General features: G+C 46.4%; 3 protein-coding genes and 1 non-coding gene across 4 annotated transcripts; 1 reads left to right on the top strand and 3 right to left on the bottom strand.

Annotated features, from left to right (window-relative positions):
• Positions 1-3891: 3891 nt before the first annotated feature.
• On the bottom strand, positions 3892-8046 carry LOC126563545 (WD repeat and HMG-box DNA-binding protein 1). Its single transcript, XM_050220191.1, has 8 exons — positions 7970-8046; positions 7655-7892; positions 7355-7595; positions 5812-7286; positions 5486-5746; positions 5251-5409; positions 4638-4754; positions 3892-4422 (listed from the first exon to the last, which is right to left on the bottom strand). The coding sequence occupies exons 1-8, from the start codon at positions 8044-8046 to the stop codon at positions 3892-3894; spliced, it is 3099 nt and encodes a 1032-aa protein (XP_050076148.1).
• On the bottom strand, positions 4938-5033 carry Trnay-gua (transfer RNA tyrosine (anticodon GUA)). The gene is made up of 2 exons: positions 4997-5033; positions 4938-4973 (listed from the first exon to the last, which is right to left on the bottom strand). It is a non-coding gene; the product is annotated as a tRNA-Tyr (tRNA).
• A 281-nt stretch (positions 8047-8327) lies between the features above and the next one.
• Positions 8328-15046, bottom strand: LOC126562244 (mitochondrial enolase superfamily member 1-like). The gene is made up of 8 exons (XM_050218692.1): positions 14954-15046; positions 14660-14878; positions 14465-14587; positions 9369-9519; positions 9145-9302; positions 8933-9075; positions 8696-8859; positions 8328-8629 (listed from the first exon to the last, which is right to left on the bottom strand). The coding sequence occupies exons 1-8, from the start codon at positions 15044-15046 to the stop codon at positions 8328-8330; spliced, it is 1353 nt and encodes a 450-aa protein (XP_050074649.1).
• Positions 10076-13174, top strand: LOC126563584 (uncharacterized). The gene is made up of 2 exons (XM_050220230.1): positions 10076-10752; positions 10827-13174. The coding sequence occupies exons 1-2, from the start codon at positions 10083-10085 to the stop codon at positions 13169-13171; spliced, it is 3015 nt and encodes a 1004-aa protein (XP_050076187.1). The 5' UTR covers positions 10076-10082; the 3' UTR covers positions 13172-13174.
• Positions 15047-15818: the final 772 nt, after the last annotated feature.

Genomic DNA, 15818 nt, shown 5'->3' with positions numbered 1-15818 from the left:
TCAGAATTGTGGGATTGGGAGAACCAAAACCGTAACTATCCCAGGAAAGGGGTGTCGAGCAACAAGGTTCCCAGTCGAAGGGGGAAAGTTTGTTGACGGAGTTGCTACTGGACGCTTTCGAGGGCAGCGACAAATATCACCCCAATTTTGTACTTAGTCCTTTTAAGGGTGCACATTTGCAACAATTGCATCCCAATCACCCCTGGGTTACACGCATTGAATCGTGCCATTAAAGCTTCCCTACCTTTTGTACGATTGTTGTACAATATTTAAATGGACTTACTGTCGTGTCGGTTTTTTTTGTCTCTCACATGCATCTACTCTTCGTTTATGATGATTTGCAAACGATTAAACAGTGCACCAGTTTTTGGTGTGAGAGTGTAGAGGGACAAAAAAAATCCGTCAAGGGAGATCATATTTTGTGGGAAGCAATTAATCGTCTCATCAACCTGCACGGAGCGGAATAGGGATTTTTATTACGTATTTCTATTGCATGGGAAAACCAAACACGAAATTCAGTTGATCCATCATCCTGGGAAAGGGCATGGAAAAGGACGTTGATTTTATTATGACATCAACGTAATCAGCAGTTCAAGGTGCGTTTGATAAATTAAACAGGATCTTAAAGCATCGATGAAAGATACTCATTTGAACCCCAAAGCCCAAAAACGAGTTCGTATTTCGCAATTAATTAAAATACTACAACATTCCTGCCTGATAGCATTCTCGTTCGGAATCAGTTCCCTAACCGAAAAGCAGAAATTCATCTTCAGTCATTTAAATGCCACAAATATTTCCTTTCCTTCGGCAAGAGACACTTTACCAACGAACCATCTTTCCATGTTGGTGTTTTGCTCCATATCTGATAAGTATAAAACTGGCGCTCGTCTAAATTTCTCACCCAACGAAACAACAATCTAGATAAAGAACAGAAGAATCAACCAAACCACCCAACCCAAAACGTGCCGAGGAAAGGGAGAGGGTTTGAGGGTTGGATTGCAAGAACAGAACATTCCCAGCAAATCGAACTCTCTCACGGCTACTTACCCGAACGGAAAATGGCTCCCACGTGAACCGGCTGCAGCCATGGTCTTCGCTGGCTTCTCCCTTCCTCTTCTTCTTCGGCAGTTGGCCTCGGTTGGTACGCGATCCTCACCCGTGATCGCGAGAACTTTACTTACACACTTTACCACACTTTACGCTACCCACAATCACAATCACAGCAGGCGTTGATTGCGTGTGCACCAAGTGGCTGTGCTGGTTGTATCGTGAGAAGGGGAATGAAAGTGATATTAACACTCATCGGGATGATTACACGCCAACGATAGCCGCGCGTTCTCACTTGTTGTTGTTCTGCTTCGTCACTGTGCGATCGTAATCATTTTCCCTACGTATTCTTCCCTTTCCTTTCTTGGGCTTACCCCAACCCCATGGCGAACACGGAAAACACTCGAATTATCGTGGCTTGTTTACATTTCCCAAAGCCTTCAACCACTTACACTCACACGGCACTTAGAACGGGTGAGATGAATGCATCATACACGCGTTCTCACTTGCTTCTCTATAATGATGATGGGGCGCCGGTTGCCCGGTGTAAACGGAAGTGAACTATTATTCATTCTCACCATCGACGCAACACACTCGCGTACTACTCACTATGACCCGAAACGGTGTCAATCAACGGACCCATGTTCTAATAGAATGATACCACCACCATTTTCGCTTTCGCACATTAAAAACCATACATTTCCGCGTGCGTGATAGTGCTTTACTGCTGCTGCACACACGCACGCACGTACAAAATTCTTCTCCCATTCCCATAGGAATGTTTCCCGTTTCCCATAGCATTCGGGTGGGAAAGCTGGCGTGACTTATCTTCTTTTTTTACACACACACACAAGAAGGGAGAATAAAGCACACATGCACACACACGGGACAACAGTGGAATGGGAAAATGATACCGTAGTTTCGCGTTGGGTTGTTCCTTTCTTCACTGTAATCACAAATGTGCTGCAATTGAGAAAAGCAGTTCCCAATTTCGAACGAATGATCCACTTTCCGTATTTGTTCGCACGGGAATATGACATTTGGTTTGGTCACACGCGGTCCATTCGATGGGAAGCGTCCGGAGTTCCGATGCGTCTGCGAATACTGAACTGACTGTCACTGAGTGCAAAATGGAGGACTTTATTTGATTGATTTTTGTAATTGTGTGTGACGGTTACTAACATCATCTTCACGCCATGCATCGTAGTAGGCGCTGTGAAGGTGATCGTGTGCAATTTACTCTTTAAAAAAGTGATCGTTAAGCCGTTAATAATAGCTTTTCACAATTAAAACGATTAAAATTGATCTTTTTTGTGGCAAGGGCAAATGTGTGCCTTAACTCAAAATTTTTAATAAAAAAAAGGCACTTTATAGACATTAAAATGTCACCTTTCCATGAAACACAATTAATCAAACGCCATCCCATGAATTTGGAAGAAAAGTTAATCATTAATTACTTCCAAGCCTACCCACCGTTTTGAGAACATCCCATCTGTGTTTGTCATTAATCGGAAAGGCTGTTTCTCGCCCAGAAACAGCAAATGAAACACATGTAAATCATTTATCCGCTGGCCACAGATGTCCCCGCCGTAGATTAATTGAAGTGCGTACACCACCACCGATTCGACAATTGTGTGCTTCTTCTTTTCGTTCCGGAAATTATTCCGTTGTTACAAAAACAAACTAAGAAATACGGGGGACGGAGCGATTAAACGCTCCTTTTAATATGGCTTTACACAACTCGTTTGCAACAACGGAGAAAACGTCGCTATCGGGTTCCCAGGTTAATGGTAATGAATGCAAATGTAAAAGGCAACATCGATTATGAAGCGCATCAGTTACAATTGTGCCGCACACGACAAGGCAACTTCATCCGTTTTCGCATCGCTTTTCGATTTCAATCAACATGACACTCAACCGTACTACCAAACCAGACACACTTCAAAAGAGCAGCATATCCTTGTGTGTGCTGGAACGAATCTGCCGAAAAGGGTCAGATATATAACGATAAAGTGAATCCTTTTTAGGGTAGGACAACTGTGCAGCATACCGGAAACGGTTACCACACGGATGCTCTTTGCCCCGGTGATGAATGAGTTTTCCCCATCAACCAATCAGCACCACCAATCGATTGATCTGTCGATTGGCAATTAGAAAGCGAGAGGAAATGGGCGCCCAAAAGGGATGAGCGCCGACACTTCATAATTGACATGATCGATTTTGACACGGCTTGCCACAAATGTCGTATAGGTCTGGCGTGACGAATTGGAAGACCGCTACGAAAATCATTTCCGGGGGATGCGGCAGAACGCAACAACAAAAGTGTTAAATCCCCGCGAGATGCACAAATGCATACAGCATACTATACGTTCCGTGTCACGTGCTGGAATCTTTTCTCTCGCTTTTATCCATATGTTCACTTTGCAAGACAGCCTTCAGCCAGCCACCGTACGCACCGTCGATGATTGAGTGTCCCGGGACAGAAACACAATGCACATACTAATGGCGCTGTGGGGACTCGATTATATCGCGCACACGCTTCATGCTGTCTATTTGCTCCTTTCCGATCGATGCCTTTCGATAGTAATGTCCTTGAGGATAAAACGTTGCGACAATCGACCTGCCCCGGACGTTCTTTCTCTGATTGCTTTTAAACGCGATGCAACGACCCGATTAGGCAACAAAGTAATGGTTTAAAAAAAATTGATTCTATCTTGTTTGAAGTACTTCTTACAAGTTGTTAGGTGTGTGTGTGTGTGTGTGTGTGTGTGTGTGTGTGAAGAGTTGATTCCGCTTACTAACAACCATATCCATCCATCATCGCCGCGCCCCGGTCTACACTTGCTAGCCATTCTTTACGAAACCAAACTTTGCCAATTTCGACACACCAGCTTCTGGCTGATCGTTCTCCTCCAACTTCCGCTTCGGTGTACCGGCACTTTCCGCGGTTGACGTGCTCGACTGCTGGCCCTTCGACTGTTGGGACTTGAACTCACGCATACCAATTTTGATGAGATCCGCTTCCGCCGCTTCCGGGTGCTGTCGCTGCAGCTCTTCCCGCTTTAGCTCGAACCAGGGCAAAAACTTCATCCCACTGGCAGGCGTAGTAGTGGTACTGTTTTGTGGACGATTTTCATCCTGTCCACCATTGCTCGTCAGGCTTTTGCTGCCAAAGCTCGGACTGCTATTACGGGCGGCCGAAAATCCTATCGCTTTGCCGGTCAAATGCTCCAATGGATTACTGCTGCCATTGGTGCCAACGTTATGGCCCGTGCTCGATGCGGGTGACGATATGCCACCACCATCGCTGCTGCCAGCCGCGGTCGATTTACGGAATGGATTGTTCGGCTTTTTCGTGCCAACTGGAAGCGGTTTCTGGCGTGAAAGAATGGTGAATGTGAAAAGAGAGCACCACAATGGTACGGGTGGCCAAAGCATAAGCATGAAATATAACTCCCAAAGTCAAGTGAACACATGACGGGACCAGCTGGCACATTGCCATTCGGACTTTCAGGACATAGGGTACGGGGGAGGGGGGGGGGGGGGTGGTGCAAGAGGGCAAGGCTAAAGAAAGTCTGAGCTCTACTTACTATTTTCGGCGTGGTATCTCTCTTCGTGATCGCCTCAAGATTGATGTGCTGCAGTTCGTTTGCGATGGCCGCATTCTCTCGGACGCTTTCCTGCTCCAATTTTTCCTCCTGCATTTCCTGTACACCGATGAAATTCAAAACAAAGAACAAACGTACCCCAAAAAAAACCATTAAATAAGATTCTAACGATCAAGGTCAGCGTAAACACAAAAGTATCATTTTCAGTTAGGTGTCTTTGGCAAAAGGCAAAGAAATGTCTTTGGAAATGAAAAAAGCAGATAAAAAAAAAAATCTCTTGACTCCTTCGAACCGGATTTGAACCAGTGACCTATGGATTACTATCGCTCGCAAGCTTGCTTCTACAGTCCACCGCTCTACCAACTGAGCTATCGAAGGCTTACAACTCTCACGCAAACACGCTCTTTTTCAACGCACCACACATCACACGCTTGCTCACTCATTGACCGCTCTCTTCATTGCACGCAAACTAAACTCATATTGTATACAAGCAATTGCGTAAAAGTCATCAACGAATCATCGAACGATACGTAATCCAACGTGTTGTCCGTTTTTTTAATGAACTTTTTTGATCGAATTCAACTCAATCACTTACCTGTTCCTGGAACGTTGGCAGCAAGGGGGCCAAACTATCCGCCAAATGGTATCGCCGGATCTTGCTGGCATACTTTATCACCAACGGTACCAGCTGACTCGAGGCAATCGTTTCCACCAACTCTTTTGCACGCTGTTCACACTCATTTTTGCAAGCCAGCTGGTTCGGAAAATAAAAATACGAATAAAAATGATTCAATTTTCATTCATCGCTCAGTCAGTTAAGGATTGCTTACCGCAAACAGTTTTACTGCCGTTTCCTTCATCAGCTTATCGGCGTCATTCGCTTTGAGGTAAAGCGAACGCACCAGCTCATCCTCGTGGCTTTCCTTTTCGCTGTCCAAATCGCACATTGGGAGCGTGAATTTCACTTCCATCGGGACGGGTCGGGGCGTGGTTAGTGGGTACTTCGAACCACGGCACACCACCAGCTGCACCTGCTGCGTCGATTCGGAAACCTTGATGATGAACAGATGGTCCGATGCTCCTTTCGCTGACTGTGGAAAAAGTAGTATCATTAGAAGATGTATAACGAGAGAGAACATTTCAACTCCAAACATACCAAATTTTCATCATTGTAAATTGGGAACCAAAGGTTTAAAGTGGCATGATAAATGGTCAGACGGCCCGCCGTATCATACACCACCGGCGATCCTCGATCCGAGTATCCCAACCACCGTAACTCTGATCCAGCCGACAGCGGGACGCGTACTTCCCGACAGCGAAGCTTAAAGTTGACGCACGTCACAATCATCAAGCTAATGTGTTGATCCTCATTGGCCGGTGCGCTGTGGTACGCCACTAGGAAGTGATCGCCGTACGCAGCCAGTGCAACAATTGGTCCCGCGACCGAAATCACTTCCCGCTGAGTTCCACGAGCCGTAAATACTCGCAGCAACCGACTGTCCGTGGCAACGACTACGATCTTATCCGATGCGGTCACAGCGATGATTTCCTCACAACCGGGCATCGTGTAGGTCCACTCACGCTTACCAAAGGCGGCCTGATTAATGCAGACAACTTTGCTAGCATTGCCGTCTACATTTGGGCAAGCCATCGCTAGTACCGATTCACTCAATCCTGCCATCGTGTGGTTTAGGAAGTTGTTCAAATGAATGCCATGATGCACTTGGGAATCGTGAAATTCTACCTCAATCGAATTTTCCTGACCGGTCGCATGTCGTCGCACGATTCCGACATGATTGTACACCAGATAGCAATGTTCCAGCGTGTACGGAGTGGAACCGGGCTGAAATGGTGGTTGTTGAGGATAGGATTTTGGTACCATCACTCGTTCACTGTGCAACGTCCCACGATCATCATCGTCATCATCATCCTCAGCATCCGACTGTGGCATCATCTCGCCGGATTTCTGTGTTGAACCCATAATCTGGCTCTTAAGCTTCTCCAGCTCGATACAGTTTTCATTCATCTCATCATTATCGGATTCTGCTCTTTCCGATGCTGCATTATCCAACCCTTCGTTGTCATTGTCCTTTTCATCCTTTTTAGTGTCTAAAAATAGAAAGAAAAATACCCATGAGTCATATTTTCTCTGAAAATTCTTCCCATCGTCATCCTTACGTGCATCGAAAATATCATCAAATTCCCCTTCCTCCTCCTCCTCCCCTTCCTTCTCCGCCATCACTACGATATCTCCACCGTCCAGGTCGTCCGCGTCGCTCTCGACAAAAATGTCCATTACCGTGCCAACCTGGCCATTTGCGTCGGAAATCGCAAGCTCACCATTGTTCTTCGGATTCCAGACCAGTTTTGTGATTGGATTTGCTTCGTATTGATCATCACCTTCAACAATTTTGCCCGTTTCGCAGTCCCAAATGCAAACGTCCCCGGACACACTGCCAGTCGCTATATAGTCTCCCATCGGAGAAAATCCACAAACAGTTAGCTTCTTCGAAGGCTTCGGGTGGACATATTTCTTAACCACCTCCCAGCTGGTGGTATTCATCACGATCACTTCGTTTCCATTCGGATAGGCAAGCAGGGCACCCTTTGTGGGCTCGAAGCTGGGCGAAGCTGTAGAAAAAGCGAAAAGGGATTCAATTTACTGCCTTGGCATACGAAAAAGGAAAAAGAATCCGTACCAAAATGTAAAACTGCCTCAAAGCTCTTCACCTTCGGCAAACCGTCCACTGTTTTCTTCAGTGCTTTGGTCTTCATGTCCCAGACGTGAATTTTACCATCACCGATACTGGCTGCCAATAGATCGCGCTTGCTCATGTCCATACTCAGCACAGGACCACCAAGATTTTCCAGCTCAAACTGTTCGCCATTGTCCAGAGATAGGACTTTAATTGTTGCATCCTCCGAACCAGCGGCAATGAACTGTAAATAAAATGTTATGTTAAGTTCTGTTTGAAGCAGTAATATGGCGCTATCCGTACCCGTTTATTCTTGGCCAAACAGGTCACATAAGCAGTAAACCGAAATTCGATTCCATCTTTATCTAGGGAGGGATATTTGTAAGCCTGTACTGTGTTCAAATCCGTGGCAACAAGCACTCTTTCGCCGTACTGAAGCGCTGTCCATACATGTTCCCCAACGCAGACGGTCGGTGGATCATCATCTCCAATACCGTGCCAAATGCGAAAATCGCCATCATATCCTACACTAATGATGCAGCTACAATCAAAACACAAAAGACGTACACTAGTGTTTGGTTCATCGCTCGTGCCAAGTTTACAACGAACTATACTTACTTTCCATCGTCTTGATAAATAACGGTAGTATAGCCTATAATGTGCGCATAGCGCATAGGGGATCGTTTGAAGGGCATGCTAAGCTTAAGATAAGATATTTTATAACTAAAAACACGTATTAATCACGAACTCAATGCGAACAATACTAGTCCAATTTAACCCGCGCGCAATAACAAATACGATTTTTGGCGGCTTTTTTATTTTGACATTTCTTTCTCAATGACGGAGCCGAACAAATGTTAATCACGAAACGCGGAACACTGCAATGTTTTCTTTAAGTCAAATTTAAAATGTGAGATGATAGACACAGTGAAAAAATCTAATCTTGAAGGATAAACATCTTATCCTTTTTTGCTGCTTAGTAGTTTTCCGGAATGAATATACCCTCACAGAACATACGCTGCCATTCTGTTCCGTGAGGATATTCAAACTGCAAAATTGCTTCATCCTTAAGCTCTGTAGAATAACCCGGTGCACTCGGAGCTACGTAACATGCCTTCTCATTTATCTTTGCTGGGTACATAAATTGATCGTGCTGCTGATCGACAAACTCTACCATGCGTTCCTCCATCGTACACGAAACGGAACAGAAATCCCACATTTGCAAATGTTGCACCATTTCACACAGTCCGACACCGCCAGCATGAGGGCAAACTTTCACTAAAAACAATCACAATGATCATACATGACTATTGATCTTCGATGGGCTAGAGATGCTCAACATACCTCCAAGCTTTTTAGCCATTAAGTATACGGCCAATATCTCATTCACTCCTCCGATGCGTGCTGAATCTACCTGGCAAAACTCGAACGCATTGGCCTGCATAAACTGCTTGAACATGACACGATTGCAACACATTTCTCCGGTTGCCACTCCAATGTTGTATTCCCTGGGAAGATGACAACAGTTTTCCTATACTCACCAAAACTATATTGTTTACCGTTTAAAAAAATTAAAAATACCTCAAAGCAGCTGCAATTTTGGCGTGCCCCAGCACATCATCCGGGGAAGTTGGTTCCTCGATCCAGAGCGGTTTAAACTCTTTCAAGTTTTTTACCCACTCGATTGCAACATCGACATTCCAGTTTTGATTGGCATCAATCATCTATGACGAAAGAGGAAATATAAAGCGGTTAGAAATGTTGTGAGCAAATTTCCAGTACCATTTACTCACAAACTGATTGTCCCATCCGATTTCTTCTCGCACCAATTTACAACGTTTTATATCGTTTTGCAAATCTTGGCCCACTTTCATCTTGAATGCTTTAAATCCTCCTGCAAGATACTTTTGGCAGAGTCCACGGATCGTTTCGTCACTGTATCCAAGCCATCCTGAGGAAATTCAGATGACAGCAATTTATTATAATAATACTTCTTCATAGTACACTTTACATTTACCTATTTGTGTGGTGTACGCAGGATATCCATTCTCGAGCAGATATTGGATGCGATCGCCCTGAGATGATTTCGTTTCTTGCAGCATCGCAATTGCCTCCTCGGGTGTAATAACATCTTCGATGTAACGAAAATCTATCGTTGAAACCAGTTCCTGCAACAGAAAGTAATGGATTTGAACGTGAAATTCTTCAATTTTATGTTTTGAGTATCAACTATATAAATTTTACCGCTTTCACTTTAGGGCTACAATTCAATTCAAATCGGACAAAACAACCAACTATGGGAAAAACAAATTCGATGCATCCAGCGCGCACTATGGGAACGCGCATTTCCGTCATAATACACAACCCCATTGACGTGCTCTGTCAATTTTCCCCCATCTGTCAAAGGAATTTTTTGTCCATTTACATACGCGAATAGGATTTTTCTGTAAGCAACAAGTTTTATCAAAATTGTGTCCCTTTACCGTGCTATCCTGCCCGATTAACTTGTGTATTCTTCGTACCAACGCGCCCCACGCTACAGCCAACCCCGAGAAAAGGCGGACAGGTTAAAAAGCATCACACGGTGCGCGCGGGAGCAGCCCAGAGCGCGTCCCGCGAATTTTCGCAAGTGAAAAATCAACACCCACCCACCCAACCCCCCGGTCGTATTCTCTCCCGGTGATAGCGAAGGAACGCGCATCCAGTGCTATTCCGTCCCGCGCCATATATCATGGACAATCTGGACCAGCTCGCCGATGACGAGCTGCGGCTCCGGTTGGTGCAGTACGGCTTTCCGAACCTTCCGGTAACGTCGACCACGCGCAAAATACTGATCAAAAAGCTACGGCACCATATCGACAGCGAGAATCAGAAGCTGCGCCGGGAATCGTCGAAAGCGGCACGGTACAGTTCTGGCGAGGAGTCGGATGGGAACGATGGTCGGAAGACGATGACGGCCGCACAGCGTAAAATGTACACCAGTAGCAGCAGTAGTACGACACGAAGTCAGCGTGCCACAGTTGGGGGTGGTGGTTCGTCGGTGGGTGTGGGAAATTCTGGATCGATGCCACCGCCCGCACCATCGAGCGTGGTCCGATCGAGTATGACACGAGTCCCAATAAGCATATCATCAGGATCATCATCATCATCATCAGCGTCCTCTACGCCGCTTAGTGTTAACAGTAATAGCTTTGCCGGAGCGAACGGTGCCAGTCCCAACCATCATCGTAGTACCAATAAGAAGAACTCATCCTCAACCGTTGGCAGCACAGTGTACATCTCGCCGCTCATCGTACACGATAGCGAAGAGGAGGACTATTCGCCTCCACTCCGTTCGGGTATAGGAAGTGGTGGTGGGGGTGTTGGTGGAACAGGACTAATTCCTTCGATACGAAGTCTAGGTAAGCTATTGAAGGACCTGAATCTCCTCGGGGAACACTTAATAGTAGTGAAAACGGTATTTCTCCAATTTAAGGTACTTTATCATCGACGCCCTCATCGCACAGTTCGCTGTTCCGGAAGACGGCACTAGCCACCGGCAACATTACACCACCGTCCGCCAATAGCAGCATGTACAGCAACCTCGGTGGAGGTGGTGCTGCGGACAATAATAGCAGCGGTACTAGTCTGCTGAACGACTCGAACGGATCGAACGGTGCCGGTACGGGAGATTCGCCGTACGTTAGCGAGTACACCAAGCGCTTGATGCAGTTGCGCGGGGAAACAGTTTCCCAGGAAAACTACAACAACGCCATCGGTGGCATAATGGGGCGTCGGATGGGGAACAACAGTCTGCCACCTGCGCCACGGTACAGTGGCGCAGCGAGTCATTTGCACGCGATACGAACAAACCAGCAACCTGCAGGCGGTGGTGGGCTGCTCCATCATCCACTGCGCTCTGCACTCCTGAACAGGAAAGACACAGCACCCGGTTCGTCCCCAGTTTCCCAGTTGGGCAATTCCGGTTCGATTATCGCTGGCAATCACATCCGGCAGCGATACAGCCGTCTGTCGACCGGCGGGAACGAGTTCAATGAAAACGATATCGTAACACACGCACAACCCGCACCGGAACCACCGCGAATCCCGTTCCGTGTAGCGATAGGCAATTTCATCACTCGGCTGGACGAACATTACGGTTTCAAGCAAACGTTCATCCCGTGCGCCTTGCTCTGCTTGCTAGTGGTGTTTTTCTGCTCGGTCGCCTTCATGTACATGACCATCAGTACCGATCTGGCTAGTACGCTCAACTCGATCGATACGCGTTACGAAGTATGCGAGGGCGATGTGCACGGGCTGGCCGCAACCGGTTGTGTCTTGGCGGCGGACGTCCAACCTGCCCTGGAACTGCTGAAACTGATTGGCAATGAGCTGAAAGCGCGCGTTGAAGCACATCACTGTCTGCGGAATGATGACGGTCCAGTTGTATCCGGACTGATGTCTGCTGGCGAGGTTCTAAAGTACGCGAAGGAACAATCACCGTCCGTGCTAATACCGCAGCTAACGAGACATCTGCACGCGATGGAATATCTAATCGATCGAAATCCTCAGTGGCGCATTAATCACTGTGACTCCAACGGAGATCCGATCAGCTACGACGGAGTGCTGGAAAGGCGTTCGACACGCTCGAATCATTTTACCATCCTCAAGCCGAAGCTTCCATTTACGTGCATGATTTACAACAAGTTCCAGAAGTTCTTTGTTATCGTCGGTGGATTGGCGCTGGTTTCGATCGCCGTACTCGCTGGAAACTATTTTGTCAAGTTCGTGCTGTACGTGAAGCAGAAACGGCGTGATCAGGTAAATCGATTGATTGGCGAGATTATCCATGCGGTCAGTCAGGCGGCAGCGAATGCGTCCGATTCGGCCAACAAGAGTGAACAGCAGGCGGGTATTGTTATCAACCATCTGCGCGACCGGTTGCTAGGGATGGCCAATCGACGTAAGCTCGCGTGGGCTTGGAACGAAGCGCTTACCTTTCTCGAACAACACGAAAGTCGTATCACGTTCGAGGTGGCTACGATCGGTGGCGAAGATTTTAAGATAATGCGCTGGATCGACAGTGTTCCATTGGCAAGTGGAGTTGGTGGTGCTGGTTCGGTTAGTCCTGCTGGAGCGTCCCGATTGGGAGGTTCCGGTTCCGGCCCTGGAAGCTCAACCGCTAAGAAATGGCAGGGCCCCGCGTTCGACAACAGCAACAAGATACACGATCCTCCGACGCCCTGTCTCAAGATCCGTCAAATGTTCGACAAGTACGAAGTGAACGATCCGAACCTGAAAACCATCGTACAGGACGCGATCCTGGAGAAGGTGGGCGGACGTTGCAAGATCTACGACATTCAGCTCGACAGGAGCAGCTGCTGCGTGTACGTCCGGTGTGCTTCGGCCAAGGATGCCGGTATCGTGCACGATGAGATTAATGGATGGTGGTTCGATAATCGGCTTGTGTCGATCAAGTTCTTACGACTAGAGCGGTACCTGCAGCGATTCCCGCGGTCACTTGCCGGACCGACCTGTCTGAAGCCATCGAACAAAAATAACTCCTCCATGAGCCATCAGCTGGCGCTGAACAGCAACAACGGTGGTCCGGCCGGACGATACTCAAGCAATGGTAGTAGAGCAGGCAATCGCGACGAACTCGACACAGATCCGGAAGAGTACGACGAGGGTGAAGGGGAGGAGGATGGCGAAGAAGAAGAGGAAGATGAGGAGTTGGTAGCAGCGGCGGCAGCATCAGCGTCGGCTTCGACATCAAGAGCCTCAACAGGACGTCGTTCTGCCATTAGACGCCGCGAAGAGGAAGAGGACGAGGACGAGTAATAGTTGTAGCCGTAGTAGCGAGGGACGGTCGTGAGTCCCATTGGAAGATATTAACCATCACTAACATACACACACATACATAGAATGCGCGTGCGGATTTGCGGACGCCATAGGTCTAGAGGCGTCCAGCTAGGAATTTATTTTTGCCATTTATAATATATCAGTTAACTACCTTTGGCCCCGATTAAATCGCTATTTGTTTTATCCCCGTTACACGACCTTTTTTACATCTACTTTTCTTTATAAACAGATCGTTAACTTGTTTGGATTGTTATTTTTAAAGTATCCCATACACATTCAAACTCATATGGGAACATCCTTCTTATAATTAGCAGCTTGAGCAAATGAAGAAGGAACTTCGGTGCGAAAAGAGTAGTACGAGGGAGGAAGAAAAGTCGGATTAAAAGAAAAACCTCAGCTGCTAATCTCAAAGTTTACAAACAATCCACGTTTAGAGACACCCTATCCACCTCTTTAAGTGTGTTAAAAAGGGACATTTGCGTGTTTTTTTGTTTCTTCTTGACGAGCTTATTAAACATTTTGCCGGAGGACTTGCTAGGTGGAAAGGATATTGCAGTGGGGGCAAAGGATACTGTAATATCTATAAGAGGAGTAATTGCATAAGTTTAAACACGGTGTCGCACCAACACGGATACACAAATGCCGTGTCCTTAACTTTACATGAAGCAGCAACTGGCGGAGGAGAGAGACTGTTTTTTAGGGAGCATTTTGTTGATTAATGATTACAGATTTATATACACAAAAGCAAGTATACAAAAAAATTCATATGTTCTGTTTGTTTTGCAACAAAGCTAATTGAATAATCCCCTGGGCTAGGTGTTGTTTAAAACGTAATAATATTTTATCTTAGAGAGCAAGTGCAAGGGCGCCACGAAAACTAACGATAACTAAACCGCGGATCGAAAGCTGTGGATATTTAAGGGAGCCGCTACAAAAAAAAAACCTGGACGACAGGTCGAAAGCAAAAAGCTACCAGCAAAACAAATTTGATTTCAGATGATTTTGTGCAATTTTCTTGTTTAGACTTTTAAAATCCCCGCCGCGCGCCATCAACCGAGAAGCGCACAAAACTCATGCTCATTCATTATAGTCGCGGAAGTTGTACAGGGAGGGGTTCAGAACGTATCAACAAAATTGTGTAAGGGACACAAACGGAATCAACCGCCCATCACTCTTCTTCAAGGAAAAAAATAAATAAATCAGAACTAGTTTGTACGACGCGTGTGTTTGGGTGTTAGTTTTTTTTTCGTTGTTTTAGCATCGATCACTTACCTGAGGCTCCATCTCTGCCAGCAGTTGCCACACCGGAACGTTTCGTATGCGACCCCAAAGGTCCCACAGTGCGTTGATGATCGCAGCCACCGCTAGATGCGTCACACCTTTCTCCGGTCCGATCTGTTTCATTGGCCGGGAAGTGAGATGTAAAGTGAAACGGATGTAATGCGAGAGATCATCAAGGCTGCTTACCCAACGAAGCTGCGAATCGCTCGTCAGCTCACGCCAAAACGCTCCGAACCGCTCAAATATGCTGGCCGTAGTACGACCCTCGACAAGTCGCTTCAGAGCCCGGACAGCAAGCATCACAATATCCGTACCACGGCCAAGCGTAAACGTCATCCCATAGCCAGCAGGACCTTCGGCCGTAGCGATCGTTACATACACACAGGAATAGTCCGGATCCGTGTGCTAAAAATGGGGACGAAGGTATCTGTGGTGTCGTCATTCAATTTTCTTTCCGATGGTGTGATCCGAAACACATACCATTGCATCGGAACCGTGCGCTCCCAGTGATGTCGGCCAACGCATATCCTTTGCTTGCAGAGTGGTAATGTTAAGGCAACGATCTTTCCCCATCGCTTCGCTTGGTGATTAAGCAGTAAACAAACGGAGACACTCAAATATTGGAGAGGAACGCACGGAACACCGTACACACAACGATGCACTTCGCTTTGGAAATCGGAATGGAGGAGAACGTGCACGCGCTTATCTGCGACGGTTCTATTTATGTTGGAAGGAAGGCGCGAACATTGGAACAAACTAGCTCGGTTTGTTTACACTGTGGCCGTCCGTATGACGTTTGATTGTGCTTATCAATGGCGTCGCGATGAGATATCGTTCCATATGGGCAAAGATTAAGTAGAGCTCATCTTTGTTTAGTAGTTGTTTTTGGTTTACGATCGCTGCAGGGTTACGCTAGGTAACGCTGGCAAAGACGACGAAAGACTTTAAGAAAATTGCTAATGTTTTGCTTATTTTTAGTTAAGAAATCACAATGCAGCATAATATGCACAACTACACTGGTACTACAATGCTTAATTTCAAACATTTACCTGCCTACTTATCCTGTCATAGACTGCGAAACGGATATTTTAAACCCAACGCCAACGGTCCTCCGACATCGTCTGCCAATTACCCAGCAGTATGTATACATCAACACCATCACTCCAAATTACCGCATAATTTACACAGCAAAATACACTCAAGAAGTACGATTGTACAGCTCTTAAGGAGTTGTTAGTTGAAGCTAGAAGGTTGTAAGTTACAGATACTTTTCTTGCAATTGTCTGAACCTCGACATTTTCATTTATGATTGCCTCTCTTGAACACATTTAATCGCGTTTAAATT

This window comes from Anopheles maculipalpis, chromosome 3RL (genome assembly GCF_943734695.1).
Source record: "Anopheles maculipalpis chromosome 3RL, idAnoMacuDA_375_x, whole genome shotgun sequence".
Classification (NCBI taxonomy): Eukaryota; Metazoa; Arthropoda; class Insecta; order Diptera; family Culicidae; genus Anopheles; species Anopheles maculipalpis.
Note: the sequence above shows the minus strand (reverse complement) of the source record. Positions and strands in the feature narration are given on the sequence as shown.